Source organism: Rhodnius prolixus, unplaced genomic scaffold (genome assembly GCF_049639745.1).
Source record: "Rhodnius prolixus isolate KJV_2025 unplaced genomic scaffold, Rpr scaffold_4, whole genome shotgun sequence".
Lineage (NCBI taxonomy): Eukaryota > Metazoa > Arthropoda > Insecta > Hemiptera > Reduviidae > Rhodnius > Rhodnius prolixus.
The window spans coordinates 41,693,785-41,710,152 of NW_027411614.1; the positions used below are offsets into that span (position 1 = coordinate 41,693,785).

The 16,368-nt window shown below is 35.7% G+C and overlaps 1 protein-coding gene and 1 long non-coding RNA gene across 2 annotated transcripts in view; one reads left to right on the forward strand and one right to left on the reverse strand.

Moving 5' to 3' along the window:
* Nucleotides 1-511: 511 nt before the first annotated feature.
* Nucleotides 512-16,368, forward strand: part of LOC141455333 (uncharacterized) — a 145,723-nt gene continuing 129,866 nt past the window's right edge. Inside the window, exon 1 of the long non-coding RNA XR_012459208.1 lies at nt 512-742. This is a non-coding gene — a long non-coding RNA (uncharacterized lncRNA). The remainder of the gene's footprint in view (nt 743-16,368) is intronic.
* Nucleotides 12,583-16,368, reverse strand: part of Sox15 (Sox box 15 transcription factor) — a 109,964-nt gene continuing 106,178 nt past the window's right edge. The window contains exon 7 of the mRNA XM_074130283.1: nt 12,583-14,872. Within this exon, the coding sequence (XP_073986384.1) occupies nt 14,232-14,872 (641 nt within the window). The 3' untranslated portion in view covers nt 12,583-14,231. The remainder of the gene's footprint in view (nt 14,873-16,368) is intronic.

Sequence of the window (16,368 nt, forward strand, 5' to 3'; positions counted from 1 at the left end):
TAAAGTAATACCTACTCTTTCAGACAGACTTTAGGTCCACCCTAAAAATTAGTAATCGTGATGAAGGCGAACTTGACTGCATACTGCATTGTTATTTTTCACATTCACATGAAGTACAATCCAAAGTCTAGACCGGGAATCGAACCCACTACTATAATGCATAAGATGTATCGTTACTAACTGCTGAGCTATCAAGGCACCTAAATGAAATCATCGGTTTTGATCATGATCAAATACAAAAAAGTATTAGAGCTGAAGTTAGCAGAAAAAATTGGTTATTGTCTCCCATTCCTTGGGTGTGCACGAGTGAGAGAAAGAGTGTATACATGAACTGAATATCTCAAAAAAACTAACATCACAGGAACCATATTTTGTTTGTGCCTTATCAGGGGATCCCACTGTAACTTAAAATCTCTCAATCAGAAGCACTACTTTACTCAATTATTCTTCCTTCTATTAATGTAACTTATTATTATTACTATAATAATTTTTTTTTTAAATTTCAGGAGGTGCGGGAGTGTTAAAATACCGGGAGTGAAATAACGGGACTATCTTCTGTTTTTTTAAAAAAAATATTATTTTTAAATAGTGCGATAGTAAAAAAAGTAACACGAGTTTTCCAAATTCCGCAATCAAAAATTGCACGATATAGTATTTTTGCGTTTAACTCTTTTTCTAAACTGTGTCAGTGTCCAGCAATCCATGAAGTGAAGAAGATGGAATCCATCCTACAGTAGTGAAGGTAGGACGAAAAGAGTTCTTATACTTACTATTTTATAATTTCTTCTATATTTTATTCAAGAAGATCATCCAATGTAAATTACAAATAATAACAAATTATTATTCATTTATATGTTTCCGTATATTGAAATTATTATCAATTACAATATTAATTTCATTCATAAACAGCCATATCTTTTGAAAAAAATATGTGCACAAAATAATCATGCAAACTAAGGTATCCAATTTGATTGAAAATTATAAGTTTATCTAAGAAAGGCACAAAAATTTCTTTGAAACCTGCATCAAAAAACAAATTATCAATAATAAAAAAATCAAATGTTAAAAATTAAATTGTTGACATTAATAATGTTAAAGATACTGATGTCTTTAAACTAACGGTCTCTAGTGGCAAATTTTGTAACTTCTCTAGTTGTTTTTACGTTCAATAGATAGCGTTCAATGTACAAACAAGTTCTTTACTATGTTCACATTGTCTGTAGGTAGCTGACAGAGATGGGTACTGATTAAAAATACAATTTAATCATACATTTAATTGATACAAGTTTGTATTAATTTTAATCAAAATTTATTCGGCGAAATTAATCGTACTTTTAATCAAAAGAAAATAAATTAGTGAACTTAATTTCAAATTTAATCTTTAATCAAACTAAAAAAATTATGCTTAATTTGAGAATTTGATCGAATTTTAATTTTAGTCACCGAAATTATTTAATTTCAATCGTTAATCAAATTGATTTAATCGTCACTACGTTACCTTTCAACTAATGGTTCGGACCACGTTTTGGCGAGGCCACTTTCTGAGTATCTCCATTATTATTTACATTTTAATTTTTCCAGACATGGGCTTCACAAAGATACTACTCACTAAACCAAGATATAAAAAAAACCTTGTACTTTCTCTTACTAATGGTAATGAAATTTTCGATATTGACTTGTCACAGGTTGTATCGGCTTTGAGATCTCCTGTGCCCAAACACGTGGTTTTTTACAAATTTGTGGGCGTGCGAGTGTGATCTAATTTAAAATTTAGTTTAGATTCAAATGTTAGACATAATTTGGGTTAAAATTAACCAATCGGAAAGTCCTATACATTGAATCGATTTTGCCGTTTCATGGGATTATTCCCAGAAACAACTCTTTCACTTCCCCTGAACATAAGCTCTCTAATTGCATAAGAATAGTATTTCTTGAAAATTTAGAATGATTTTTTCCAATAATTTATTAGCATTTTATTTCAATATCTACCTATAAGGTTAGTATTATTTATAAAGTAAATTAAAAAAGTGAATAAAATATTAGAAAATAATGAAACATTTAGAAGAATATGTGAAAGGTGTTGAACCACCATTGTTAATACGTTTTGATCAGCCATAACTGGTTTTCATTGGACGGGGCGTGGTTACCATAGACGTGGGCAAGGCCCGCCCATCGCCTGCAACCTTACTGCATTGTGATTGGCCACTACTTTGAACTCAATAATTTCAATGAAATAATTAATTTAAATTTTTTTTTCCAACATTTCTCCCATAGGTATTTGATAAACTTTCGATTAAAGCAAGAAAAAAAATTACCTTTAAAAATGCGATAAATAATATTTCTGTTGGAATAATACTTCAGATATTACCCAATTATCGTCAATAGAATCAAAAAAGTTGAGAATTTGTTTTGTTTAATAGTGAAATAGATAAAAGAGAAATAGGCTTGTTAGCGGCCATTAAATGGGCGGTAAGCTTACTTTATACTCCATCCGGTGGAGAACTCTAGTGGCAATTTCTGTAAACATAATTTTTTTTAAACTTTCACATTTAACCATGTTGAATACTCACTAGACTTATATAGAACTATCTTACACTCATATTTAACCATGTTGACAACTCATCAGACTTAATAGGACAATCTTACACTCATATTTAACCATGTTGACGACTCACTAGACTTATATAGGAGTATCTTAACTCACATTAAACCATGTTGATGACTCACTAGACTTATATGAGACCATCTTACACTCATATTTAACCATGTACATTCATGTTAACGACTCAGTAGAATTAATTTCAAGATTGAGATATTTGAAATCCTCATGATCAGTTCGATAGTTCAGAATGTTTGATTTGTAATTACAATTTATGTGGATCAAAATAGTACAAGTAAATAATACAAAAATAAAAATATGCCCATGTAAAAACTTCAAGATGTAAATCTGGCGAGAAATACTCATTTTTGTCAACACTTCCTTACTTCGCTAAATAATGCAATTTGCTATTATATTTACAGTTTAATCTGTTCTGAGATGGGGAATGTATGATCTCACTTAGGGTTTGTTTTATTCATAGTTGATTTAAGACGTGTCAAAATCCCTGTTAGGTTAGTCAAAAATGTAAACAACATTTTCTCAGACCAAATATTCGAAAAATGACTAATTTAGAAAAAATAACTGACAAAATATTTCAGAGAAAATTATGTATTAATAATCGTACAAGGAGGTCTTTTCTGGAATTCACTTTTAGTGGGGAGCCTGCCAACATTTCGGAAAAAAATTACAAGCGGCTTTTGTGTTTAAAAAAGGCTTCACGGACCACCTTTTTAGTATTCTTTCATCACGGTTCTGACTTACATTTACTATAGGAGAGGGTTAAATCTTGTGTTTGTAGAAAACTTCCCAAAATCTCTTTAAACCATTTTAATGAATGGATTTGTCACTTTTTCAAAGTTTTTTGGAAGTACCTCTCAAGCTTTTTTTTAAAAAAGTCGTTCATTTAATGGACAATTATTATTTGAATAATTTTTCTGTGAGTATTCAAGTGTTGGAATAAGCGATCTGTCTCCATTTGTATCGGAGTGTTGTAAAATAATGGTAAACTGAATGCCCTTAAATAATTTTGCAACTTCAATTTGGTTGTTAACTAGATTGGTAGATTTGGCTCAGTCTTATCAATGTTCCAAGATGAAATTTAGAATGAAATCACATTTAGACAGTTATATCGATATGTGAATCATAAAAAAAAAGAAAAGCTGGACCATTTCAGCTGACTAACATTCTCCCCACCACTACAGCCGCCGAGTCTAGTAACATTTCTACATCTTGATAACAAGTAAGAACATAATTTAGGTAGGCCCGCCTTTTAAAAACAGAGAAGTTGGGGATGGTCGCCGCCGTCGCCGCCGCCGCTGGAGAGCCTCAGGTATTAGAAAACCATACATCACCACTCTCTGTGAGCCCCACATCTATATAGAGATGCTATCTGTAAGCTAGGCTGCGCATGTGCGGACGAATATACACCGTTTTGCCCGCGGGCACTTCTTCCTCCTTTTTTTCCCATCCTAATAGTCATTATAAAGTCAGTATAATAGTTATTTTGCGCTATTAATGTATGAAAAATTTTTGTTAAAAAGAAAGATAAAATTTGTATCTATTCATAATAATTAGTAAATAATATTATGTTTTCCTGAGACTACGTTATAATCTAAAACCTAATTCATAAATATGGGGCTTGCCCGGTATTAATTCCCAGATTTATCTTCTTCAGGGAAGTTGTAGTGAATCGGATATTGTTATGATAATCAAACGTAAGCCATCTTAATGCACTCCAGATGAGTAGTAAATTCTAGTTGAGTGATTATTATTATTTATATTTGGGAGAAGGAGGCCAAGCGGTCAGGAACAACTCAGTCTTAATCTCTCAAACTTGGACACAGCCTTCTGAAGGAACTGTCGACCTGCAAGGCCATATACGTATAAAGTCAGCTGCACTCATCGCCTCTTAGTTTTATACTTGTTTGTATCATCTGCAAGTGGGGTGTCAGTCAATCTGAGGTTGTGAGGATACTGAGTACCATCAAACGATTAAGCCAAAACGAATGGCAATATGCCTGTAATATAAAAATATTTTTATTTGGAAAAAAAAAGCTCCCTACTTCTGGTTACAGTATTCTACAATCTGGAGATAACATTATTAAGGAGACTACAAGACGATGAGATAGAAGATGTTGGGACCAAAAAATTAAATTTCAACGGGCCTGCTACTAGAGGAAACGTTTGTCCACTTCCTTTGGGCGGTGCAGCTTGCATTACAATCACTTCGTAGTGTCCTCCACACCCCCAATCACCCTCCTTACAAACGCACGGACTCCTCACTTTCACAAACGTACACAAAATAAATATATATAAGTATTTCTCTTGAGTTTACTATCCTGGACCTTTTCTTGTATAATATATACATATAATAAACTGTCCGGTAGGAGAATTGCAGAAAGGTCGATGTGTATAAAAAACAATGTTGTGTAAATACTCTCATGATTTTTCTCTTAGGACAGTTAGAATCTTTTAATGAAAAGATTTTTAGTTTCAATGTTACTCATTTTCACTATTATAAAATGAAATGTTAAAATGAAAACGTGGTGTCACAGCACTCGCTGAACCCCTCCCCATTAAAATCAGTGTAATTTGCGAATCCATTTTCCGTGTCATCAGAGAGAGAGAGAGACCAGGGTTTGGACCAAATCGATAAATCGAAATTATTGTTAGATTTTAATGTTTTTTGTTTTTTGTTTTTTTGTAAAGAAAACGCAATGATAGGTCTAACGTACTTCAAATGAACCGTCTGGCGGCTGACCGGCGAACTAAAAGAAAACAAATTGAATAAACTTTAGTTTATAGGTGCTCACGTCGGAATTTTGGTCTAAATTTTTATTTTATTTACTTTCTTAAACAAAGTCCACAATTCCAAGCGAAATTCTTTTTATTAATTAGATTTAGATGAAAATATTTTTAGTATTTCACGCCTTAATCGATAGAGGCGCCATTACCTTTATAGAAAATCGATTTTTTTTTTTTATTATTTTCTTCACCTTAACTTGAGCTTCGCCTCCCGCGTTTGAATTTATGTGTATGTGAATGTATTTATAGTTATGGGACAGCGCATGAAGAGAGGGCTAGCCGTTTGCAAACTACCGCGAGGTTTGTCCATGTGTGTGCATGTGTGTGTGTGTGTAAGGTATTTACCCGCGGTTTGTGGTGTACACGCACTAGTGTATTGGTGCGGCGGGGGATGGACAGCGTGCGCCTTACAGCACTAAATTTTCTTGCCCCAGGTTCACATTCCAAACTGGCCGAGACACTAAATCAGCTGTGCGTTGCGACTCCTCCGTCCCTCTTTGTTACACTCCTCTTATCTGAGTTCGGTATCCATGAGTCTTTGTCGTCCGCACGCTCTCTGTGCCGGCCATCCTACTGCTGTTGCTGCTGTTGTTGTTGTTGCTGCTGCTGCTGCTGCCCTAGTCGGCCCCAGCCACTACCTTCTCGATTTATTGCGGCTACCGGAATACGGACTTTTGTTTTTGTTTCCTACAGTGTGTCGCCCGCCCGTCCGCTTCTTCTCCAAGAACTAGCTTCACCACCAGCCGCAGCTTTACTAAACTCCTTCACCGCTTCTTCACTTCTTCCTCCTCATCTCTCTTCTTCTCTTCGTAAAAATATGCATCCTTTTTCATGTTCCTTTTTTCATCTTCTCCCTCTCACCGTGTTCTTAAAAGAAAATCGGCGGCCCGATCGATGAACAAAGAGCGACTGATACAGAGAATCTTAATAATGTAAAATGAGATGATCTGGGGGTAGGAGAGAGCAGCTTTATCTCAACCACCTTATACTTTCTTAATTAACCTGTACTCTTGTGTTAACCATCAAAACAATTTCTGCAATTTCAATGAGTTTTCGTTCTATTTATTGAATTTTTTACTTTTCCTTACACCCTGGTGATTTTTTATTGAAAGTTTTCACCGTAGACACAGATCTTTCAAACTTGCGAATCCATTTTCGTGCCATCAGAGAGACTAGGGTTTGGACCAGATCGATAAATCGAAATCTTTTAGAAAACGATTTCAGCAAAAGATTGTAAGGGCGCTTGCGTACTGCCATAATTTTTATAATAAACATTTTACCTAGAAAAATTCGATTAATTGCACTTCTGAGCGGAAAGCCCTACGATTTTCTCTGAAATATCTTGCACCCCATTTATTTTTTCACGAAGATCTATAAATTTTATTTCAATAAACAGGATAAATTGTTAATTAAATTAAATTTAAATTTAAACGTTAATAAATTTAAAGAAAATTTAATAATTTAAAACCCTGATTGCGTACTTTTAGTTTTAACGGAGGAAACCGTCCCAGAAAAGAACAGTCGTACCAAAACATATTATTAGGATGAAAAATTAATGCCAGTTTCAGTCATTATAAACTTTATTATGCCGAGCTTTCGACCTAGGGACTAGCTCATCTTCAGGGCTAATTTACAATATACTGTTTTACATCATTAGAGGGCTGGTGTGTCTTATGGTCGCTAGTCCCTAGGTCGAAAGCTCGGCGTAATAACGTTTAGCATGACTGAAACTGGCAATTAATTTTTCATCCTATTGAAACTATGATTCAATCACCAAAAATAACGAACAGTAAAAACATATTAAGTTTTTTACTAAATTTCTTTATGCTTTTTCGTTAACACATTCATTTCGACCATGCGCTAAAAACCTTTTTATGTGTTCAGGTGACCTCAATTCATCAATTTCAAAAATTTGGCTCGAAAAGCAATGGCTTTTCAAAAGCCAGTCGTTATAATTGGTCACAATTTATTTGTTTTTTTCTTCGATCTGTTAGAGTTCAAATAAAAATAATAAAAAGGAACTTAGTTGATAAACGTATGTAAAAGAATAAATAATTTAATATAAAAACTTTCACTAGAGGTTAATCTGCCAATCTAGGGAGCATTGGGCACGACCTCTAGATCAAGTAATCTCTAATATGGGGTAGGCAACCGATGGAGAGCGCCCCTAATAGAAGGAGGTTATACACTTTTCGTATCAAGATTGTTACTCTTTTGGGCGTGGAGGGGTCGTTGCCGGTGGTGAGATGGGATGCTGTGGCCACTTTGTGATAAGAAAAACCTTTTCCCATGGATCTAATATTTACTTTGCTCACTTATATCACACGTGAATCAGATTTTAGTTATCAATCAACACTAACAAGTTAATAGTAGATTGTTACCTCTAAATAGAAATATTTTTGCTACAATTTGTGATATTATATTGATCTTAATGGAAACTTGGTGCCTTCCGTTTTGGTTTTTAAAAAAGAAGAATTATGTTCGCGCAGAATTATTTACATTTAGTTTACACCGGAAGTATGAAAAAGTAATGGTTTTCACAAATTGATTCACAAGAGTAAATCCGATCATAGTTGGCATACATTAAACTTGGTATGACTACTCTCACGCCTTACTGTTACTGTGATTTCCCAAGATCTAACCTTGGTTGGAATTTTATTCATACTTAGAATCATAATAAGTGTTCAAGCGTAAAACGTGCTTCTTACCTTTCACCATACAATTTGTAAACCCGAAAATTGCGGGAAAGATTACCCTCATCCCGCCAATGAACTGCTACAATACAAACAAATGTTTCAAATAATAGTTTTAGATCTATGCTTAAAAATTTAAAAAGACGAAGTTTAGGGAAAATATTGCAGTAAAAATGGCACTCAGTAATGTGGTACATCGGGGTTTTGATAGATTTTATTCAAATTGGAAATTTTTACCGCATATTCAATAATTAGATTAGATTAGATTAGACTAGGGCGGCCTCAAGGCCTACGCCACTGCGACCCCTTTGGATCTATTGTGGCTCCCCTTACTCTAAAGCTCACCCTTCAGACCTGTCCTTTTGATCAGACTCTTGATGCTGATGAGCGACTCTTGGGTAAAGCTCACAGGCCTTGGTTTTTCCTCCCAGAGAAGTAACATCCTTAGCCACACGAGCCCCTCACGCTGACACAACACGTGCAGTGCCGTTTCCTCCTCTTCCTGACAGAACCTACAGAGGCTATCACCTGCCAGGCCCATGCGATGCATGTGTTTTCTGAGCCTGCAGTGGCCAGTTAATAAGCTTAAAATTATCCTTATAGCCCCACACGGTCTTGACCGATTAATTCTGCAGTCACACTCGGCGAATAGCCTCTGATGAACTCCTTCGCCGGTCTCTGTCCAGTGGTGGCGAGCCACCACTCCTGAGACCTACTCTGCATCCACAAATTAATGGCCGCAGTCTTAACACACTTCGAAACCCTAAAACAGGGCTCCGTGCCGACGAAGTGTCCCGCAGAGCCTTCCCTAGCCAATAAATCTGCCACTTCGTTTCCCTTATATCTTGAATGACCAGGTACCCACACTAGAAAGACCTTATTTTGGTCACTAATTTCCTTTAGGGCACCCAGACAGTCTCAAACCAGCCTTGAGTTGACCTGGTAGGAACTAATAGCTCGTAGAACAGCCTGTCTATCCCAGAAAATTACGACCTTAGAATTAATAATTCCTCGCCCCTTAATCTCGGTAGCACAGAACCTAATTGCAGCTAGCTCAGCCTGAAAAACTGTAGCTAGTTTTCCTTGGCTAATCGAAAAGCTACGTTCCGGCTTCGTCCCTCCCCAAAAGTGCCCTTTCAAGTATTTCCCTTGGATAATGTATCAATTAAAATATTGGCAATTTCTCTAATAAGTTTGTGAAAAACAAAAATGTCGGAGAAAAAGTCAGCCAATGAAGAGGGTATTTCCGGTTGGCTAATTATTGACGTGCTCTTTGTTGGTAACTAAAGAATTTGGTGTTTCCTTTTTGAGTCATGCAGACCCACACACTTTATACACAGCAATTTTTTTTTTTAAACTCAGGAAACCTCTCTTAGTTTCCAATGGTAACTCAATTTCGGAAAATTTGCATGATCGTAATGGTTTTCTTAGCTAGCTGAATGAAATAAAAGAATCGTTGATTTCAGATTTTGAATTTATTAATGAATTATTTGTAAATAAATAGATAAGTTGAGTAGTGAAGCACTCCGGTTTCCTTTAGTAAATAATTCCAGGAAGGTAGTGGCTAGCTAGCAGCACACAGTCAGCACTACTACTCAGCGCCACGTTCAGAATTGTTCCGTTAATAATATTATTATGAATGGGGGTAAGCCAACACCAACTGCCACGCGACATACTCCTCGCGGCGCGCACTACGTCAGCTATTTCTCTTTTCATTATAATTATTATTATTGTTTGTTTTAGTGTTTCCAATTTCATTTCCACCCACTCCATTCCCTGTCCTATTTTCGTAATTCTATTTTAATGACGTGTGGACTCATGGGCCATTCATAAAATTCAGGTGTCGTGGACGGAGGCGACTAGCAAACATACTTTACTGTAAATTTCCTTTTATTAACCATTAAATAAAATCCAAGGCCTAAGACTGGGGAATCGAACCCAATACCACAATACATATTAGCTTTACAGGTCCCGTCTCTAACCTCTCGACTACCGTCGCGCCTTACATGTTTATAAATAAATATAAATATTCGTGCGTATAATTTTGTTGAGAATAACCCGGAAAGTAGGTTTTCAAGGCACATAGCTCTCGCTACGATATTTTTTGTTCATAGTTAGTACCCACAGCTGTGTAATAGAAAACCAGCTGAAAGGAACGAGTTGTTGTACTTGGTCATCTTCCTAACTCTCGATATGAGCGTCCTCATTCAGTTTCCGGTTAAATACACATTGCGCGATGTACAGCGGCTATACTAACTAAATGCAAAGAGCATGAAGCATCGCCAGGATTCGTTGCGAAATCGTTTGATTTTAAAGGAAGTTTATTTTGTTTAAGACTACTTAAAACCAAAATGGGTTGTTCAATTTTGGGCACGATTGCTATTCTTTCTCTTCCGTCAGAGAAGTAAACCAAAAAAAATTGATCGAGTTTTTAATATTTTATTTTAATTAAGAAATTAGAGCAGGAGATAAAGGTGAGCAGTATTTACTGAATGTTGGCCCAATTTCTTCATTAAATTAATGGTCGTACGGAACAGATAAGTTGTGTTTCACTTTTTAATTACATAATAAAAATAAAAACAAACCGTTTAATTAAGTTACATTTAACCTCTGACCTGGATCTGACTGGCCAGTTAGCGGGGAGATACAAGCTACACTTCTTTCAGGCCTAATTTCTGTTCTCCTCTACCCGCCCTTTAACCTAATAATTTTTTTTTTTTAAAGAAACTTATTTATTGATCTCTTATCTTAAATAAGTTTATTAAATACTCTCGCCCAGTTTAGGCGTGTATCATATTTTAAAGATCTTGGCGTGTTTTCCCAAAAGGATCATCATAGAAAATATTTCTAGACTCATGGCGCACATTTTCAGCCCATTAAAAGTTGATTTTCCAAAATTTGAGAAAGAAAGAAAGAAATACCATGATCGAGAGAGTGTTTATATAAATATTATTCGCTTAGTCTTACTTGTACTAAAGGAAGTACCGTGATCGTGGAAAATTTTCCATTTCTATCGAGAGCTTAGTGGTCTGAGTCCAAAAAACAGGAGTTTTTGGAAAATGCTCGGTTTGAACCAGCTAACTCACCTTGGATTTGATTAAAATTTAATTTGTTGATAGGTAAGCAATCTGTATAGCCAAACCTCTAGGTAAACCTGGTTTGAACGTTCACTCCACAGTCTCTACAGTTCCTCTAGGTTCTATCTTAATACCATTACTTCCAAATCCTCAAATAATAATTACTTTAATCAATTCATTCATGTGGTAGATTAGGTGCTCGGCTCTGAAATGGCACCGTCTTAAGGAAAATACTTTACCTATTTCTTCAAAACTGTTTTTGTATGAATTTCTGTCGACAAATGTTTCTAGAAATAGTTTTTGAAGAATTGGCTATGTGCGAACAGCGTGTCTAGGATTAAAGGAGACAGTCCTCGGATTAATTTTTCGAGAAAAGCACGAAGAAAGAGTGAAAAATTCATACAGTAAATAAACTTCCGCTTCAGGGATTATACGTATTCGCTATATTACGTATTATTATGTACAAATCAAACTTTCCAGGTACATGAAGAAAAGGGAAGTCAGGGTACATTCTCCCTGATGTCCCACACACTCCTTGCCACAGAGCACTCTTTAGATATTCCTAAATTGGCCCCAAAGTGAAAATTTGGCCATATTCTGTGGAGTGTGTACATCCCTCAATCCTGGTAACTACTCAACAGTTTTGGGGGAAATCCCAAGGATCCTGAAATGAAACTGGGTCTAGAACGTAATAGCACTTGTAGATTCTGTGGGAAGACGAAGGAAACTCCCGATAGGTCTTCTAACCGGAATCAGATGCAATTATCCACATAGAGTACTGAGAAGTAACTACTCGTAAATGGTGGAAAGTATACCTTACTACCTGTAGTTTATGAGATTTCTAGATATCTTGGCTATAGGGACTCTCCTAGCACCAGTAAGAGGGCACAGAAGTCCTTAAAGGTTGTAGGACATCATTGTATGCCGTTGAAATCACTTGATCACTTGGATCAGAAATTTTTATCCACCAAGCTCATCCATAAACAGAATTCTATGAAGACGTCCATTTCTAGTAGAGATAAATTAAGATGTGAACTAGCGATAGGTGAACAGCAGTAATAAGATGCAGCTATTATGGCCAATCTATGCACTTGTTCTTGAAATTATCTATATTGACACCCGGACTAGAAGTGCATCATCCTTGACTTCTGCGACATGCCAACGCCAACAGACAGGAAACGTAGCTTATCTAGCCGAGCAGTTACAAATCCGTTTAGAAGTTGATTTCCGTTCACATCATACTTTCACATCCTAGTTATTTCTAATTCATTATATTGCATATTTCTTATCCTGCTGAGATTTTGAGCGCGCAAATTAAGGAGAGTTTTCCCAAAGAAAAGGAGGGGGATATATACGGAGAGCGAGAGAGAAGAATAAAAAGAAAATAAAACTTGACTGAAAAAACACCTAAATAATTATAATTTTAATAATTTTACAAACAATACAAAGTACAATAACAGTGGACATAATTTTTGTTGATTAACAATTTCTCGATTTTGTGTTTTATTAGAAAGAAAGAAGTAATATTTCGTAATGGGTGGCCATTGTTGTGCTCTAGACACTGCACAACCCATTCATTGACGACGGGAATTCTTTTAAACTGGTCATCGATTAGTTGGATAGAAATTTTTTTTGAGCTTAATAAGCGTTCTTCCTGTATAAACTAGTACGCAGTTTGTTCTCTTTGTACAAATACACACATTATATATATACAATATTTATTACATATAATTTCAAATTAAAAAAAAAAAAGAATAAAAAAAAAGAGGTGAGATCGCGAGCAAACGTTTTCGAAAAAACAAAAAAACTTCATTATTGAGCATAAAATATACAACGAAACGGAAATTTAATACAATTTTGAAAAACTATGAAACGTAAACGTATGCTTTAACAACAGCCTTTTTTATCTATAAAAAAAAATATATATATACAACTTTATATGAAATAAATTTGATTGGGATGGCTGTGGCGAGAACACTCATGGCAATGTTTTAGCTAAAGGTTTGTTCCAACAAAAACTCGATTATGATTTTGGTTAAATGGAGAATGGAGTAGTCTGAGATCGATCGGCTTTACAATGAATTTCTAGTCGGATGTTTCGATTAGATTCATATCTAGTTTGAAATTGGTTTGTGATAAGTCTGAGCCCTGTAATGGGGATTATCGGTATGGTCTCTCCTGGGTGGGGGAAAATATTTAAAATTAAGTTGTTTAGATTAGGATGTTGCACACGTGATCTTTGCGTTCCACTTTTCGAGTTATGCACCACGTTTTGTTGCATTAATTCTCTAAAAATGCAGGAAGTAGCTGCCCAAATTCAAGAAGCTGAGAATCTTCACTCATGAGGGGACTATGAGTAAAGTTTTCCATCAAACTTTCTTAGAGAAACCTGAGTGAGGAAAGACGGAGATCTTTAGAATAACTGTTGTAGCATATTGCTCTGGTTATAATGCACTAATACAGCAGTAATCATAACTGCAAAGTTCTTTTCAGTAGTTAATCTCATTGAAATTGTAGGAGGCTGAGACGACAGCATATTTGATGCACATTCAGTTACTCAATCCCTTCATTAATTTTTCATTTTTGTTTTTAAAGTGAAACAACCTTCATTATTGAAAATAAAATCTCAAAAAACCAAACAGAATCTTCATTTCTAATTTCCGGGTAGGTGTAAAGTAATTAAGACGGTCCCTAAAACTCAATTCAAATTCGACACAAATCAAGAGCGAATGTGTAAGGTTGTGCAAAATCACAAACTGTTTTTTTTGGAACAGACCGGAAATGAACAGAGAATAAATATTTGGGAGAGGTGGAAAGAGGGGTAGAGAGGGGTAATACAATTTTTGATTTATTTATACAAGTGCACAATACGGCAGCACCAAAACAAAATTACTGTAATTTATAATAACTAGTCCCGACATAAAAATACGAAACATTATCACACGATTTATTTATTTATTTTATTTATTACTTATTCAATAAAATAAATTATTTATTTTAAAAAATAAAAACTGGAATAATTGAGAAATTAAAATAATAATAATAACAATATTAAGGTTAATTGCAGGACGTGTAACACGTTTTACGAACGTCAGCCAAAATGTGGCTGAAATCTTCTAGATTATTGTTGGCTTGTTTACTGTTAGCGGAAGGGTTTTGTTCGTCGGTTCGTTCAGTTTTAACAAGAGCCGGCGGTGATGGATAGCCGCCCGCGGAGACCATATGAGCTTGATGGTTGTTGGCGCCAGTTTTGTCGGCCAGATGTTGATGTTGTGGAGGCGGCGCATGGTGGTGATGGTGGTGGTGGTGCAGGTGGGCGGGAGCGTGTTGATGGTAGTACATGAGCTGATAGTTATGGTTACTGTCCACGTCCAAGTCTGTGGAATGTGCGCCCGAACTGGAGTGCAGCAGGTGATGTTGTGTACTGCCGCCCATTGCTGCCGTGTTTTGTTGGTGCTGTTGCTGGTGTTGTGCAGCCGCTTGTATTGACTGGCCGCCTAGCATGCCGCCTCCACTGCCGTACTTAAGGTACTTATCAAACTCTTCCATATCGCCCACATCGTACAACGAAGATGGCGGTGGGCCTGTTGGAGTGTGCGCTGACAGTAACTGCGGTGAAGGTGGCAACATTGGCGCGGTTAGTACTCCTGAAGATGACGATGAACTAGGGGATGGATACCTTCGGTCTTCCGGATCTCCTGTACATATAAACATAGTATATTTATATGAAGTGAAATGGAAACATTAAGATCAGAATTATGAGGCTATAATGTCCAAAATGGACATGCATTTAATATAGAGATATATCTCTTTATAGAAGTTTTAAGCTTGAGTTTATATCAGTCACCTGATTACCAAATGTCGTAAAATAAAAGTGATAATCCACGATTATATAAAGGAAATAGATTAGAAAGTATAAACAAACATTTAGTTAACAAAAAGTACAAAATACATTACTAGAGAAATGTGCAAAGATGCAAAAAGGAGATGGGACACTAACTAATATAATTGGTAGGTAATAAGGGAACATTTCTTAATGTTCCGCACCGTTGGCAACACTGTGCAACAACATCAGCGACGGCAGCGGCGGTAACGTTACGCGTCGCCGGCTGATTAATTGCTCGACGTGATCATTTCTACGCTTCCCGCCACATCCTTCTATCTTCTTCTCTCTTCAAGACTTGAGCACCATTTTGCAACCACTCCTTGGATACTCAAGAAAATATTTGCTGATGACACAATCTTACTGGAATTCTTAAATTTTGTTCTTCTTCCTTTTTTTTTTACTGTTATTTGGCTCTAATGGCGGACTTTTGTGAGAAGTGGGTTGGATGTAAATGCCTAGCAACGAGACAAGCGAAGTTTTAGGGGAAAATAAAATGAAAAAGGTTGTTTAAAAAGATCTGTAGTGCAGTCATCCGCGGTAGTGGGAGAAGTGACTTAGTTATCTCAGAACCTCATCATAAAAAGGGAGATTTGCGTCAAAATAATTCCCAAGCAAACCGTAAGGTCTTTAACTCAGCGGAAGGTACACGATGTCTGAAAAGAAATACTTCCGGCATTCGCGTTTCCGGGTACGCCATTTCCTTCAAAATTGAAATTTCACCAGCTCATTAATAATAAATCCCTACTTTAAATTAACTCAAAAAATGCCACTTTTAATAAAAGCGTAACAATACTTTTTCTCCGGAAGTGCGCGTCAACAAAGTTTCTCAGGAAACTGACTCCAAATAAACGTCACAGATCTACATGAATTATTATTTGTACAAAGTAAATAGCTGGAACAGTTTTTGAGAAAATGCTAGAAATAAATAATCGATTGTAAAGAAGTACGTATTTTAATTTGAACCAAAACTATGTAAAAGACCTTTAAGGTACTAAATATATAATTTGAATTATAAAAATCGATTTTCTGTTTTTGAATAATGCCAACCATTGGCAGAAGAACAAACCGCTTTTGTAAAAATAAACCATTTGTTTCATGTTGCTACACCCCACAAAACGTGTCTTTCCGGAAACCCAAACTAGGAACAGCTGTACCTCCTCTTAAGAGTATTTTTTAAGAAATTAGAAATGACATAAATAATTAAACACTTAACGTTCATTCATAAAAATTGTTTAATTGTTTACTTGTTAAGTTAATGAAACGTTACTGTTGAGCAACGGTATAAAACACAAAGCGCCATTTGGTTAT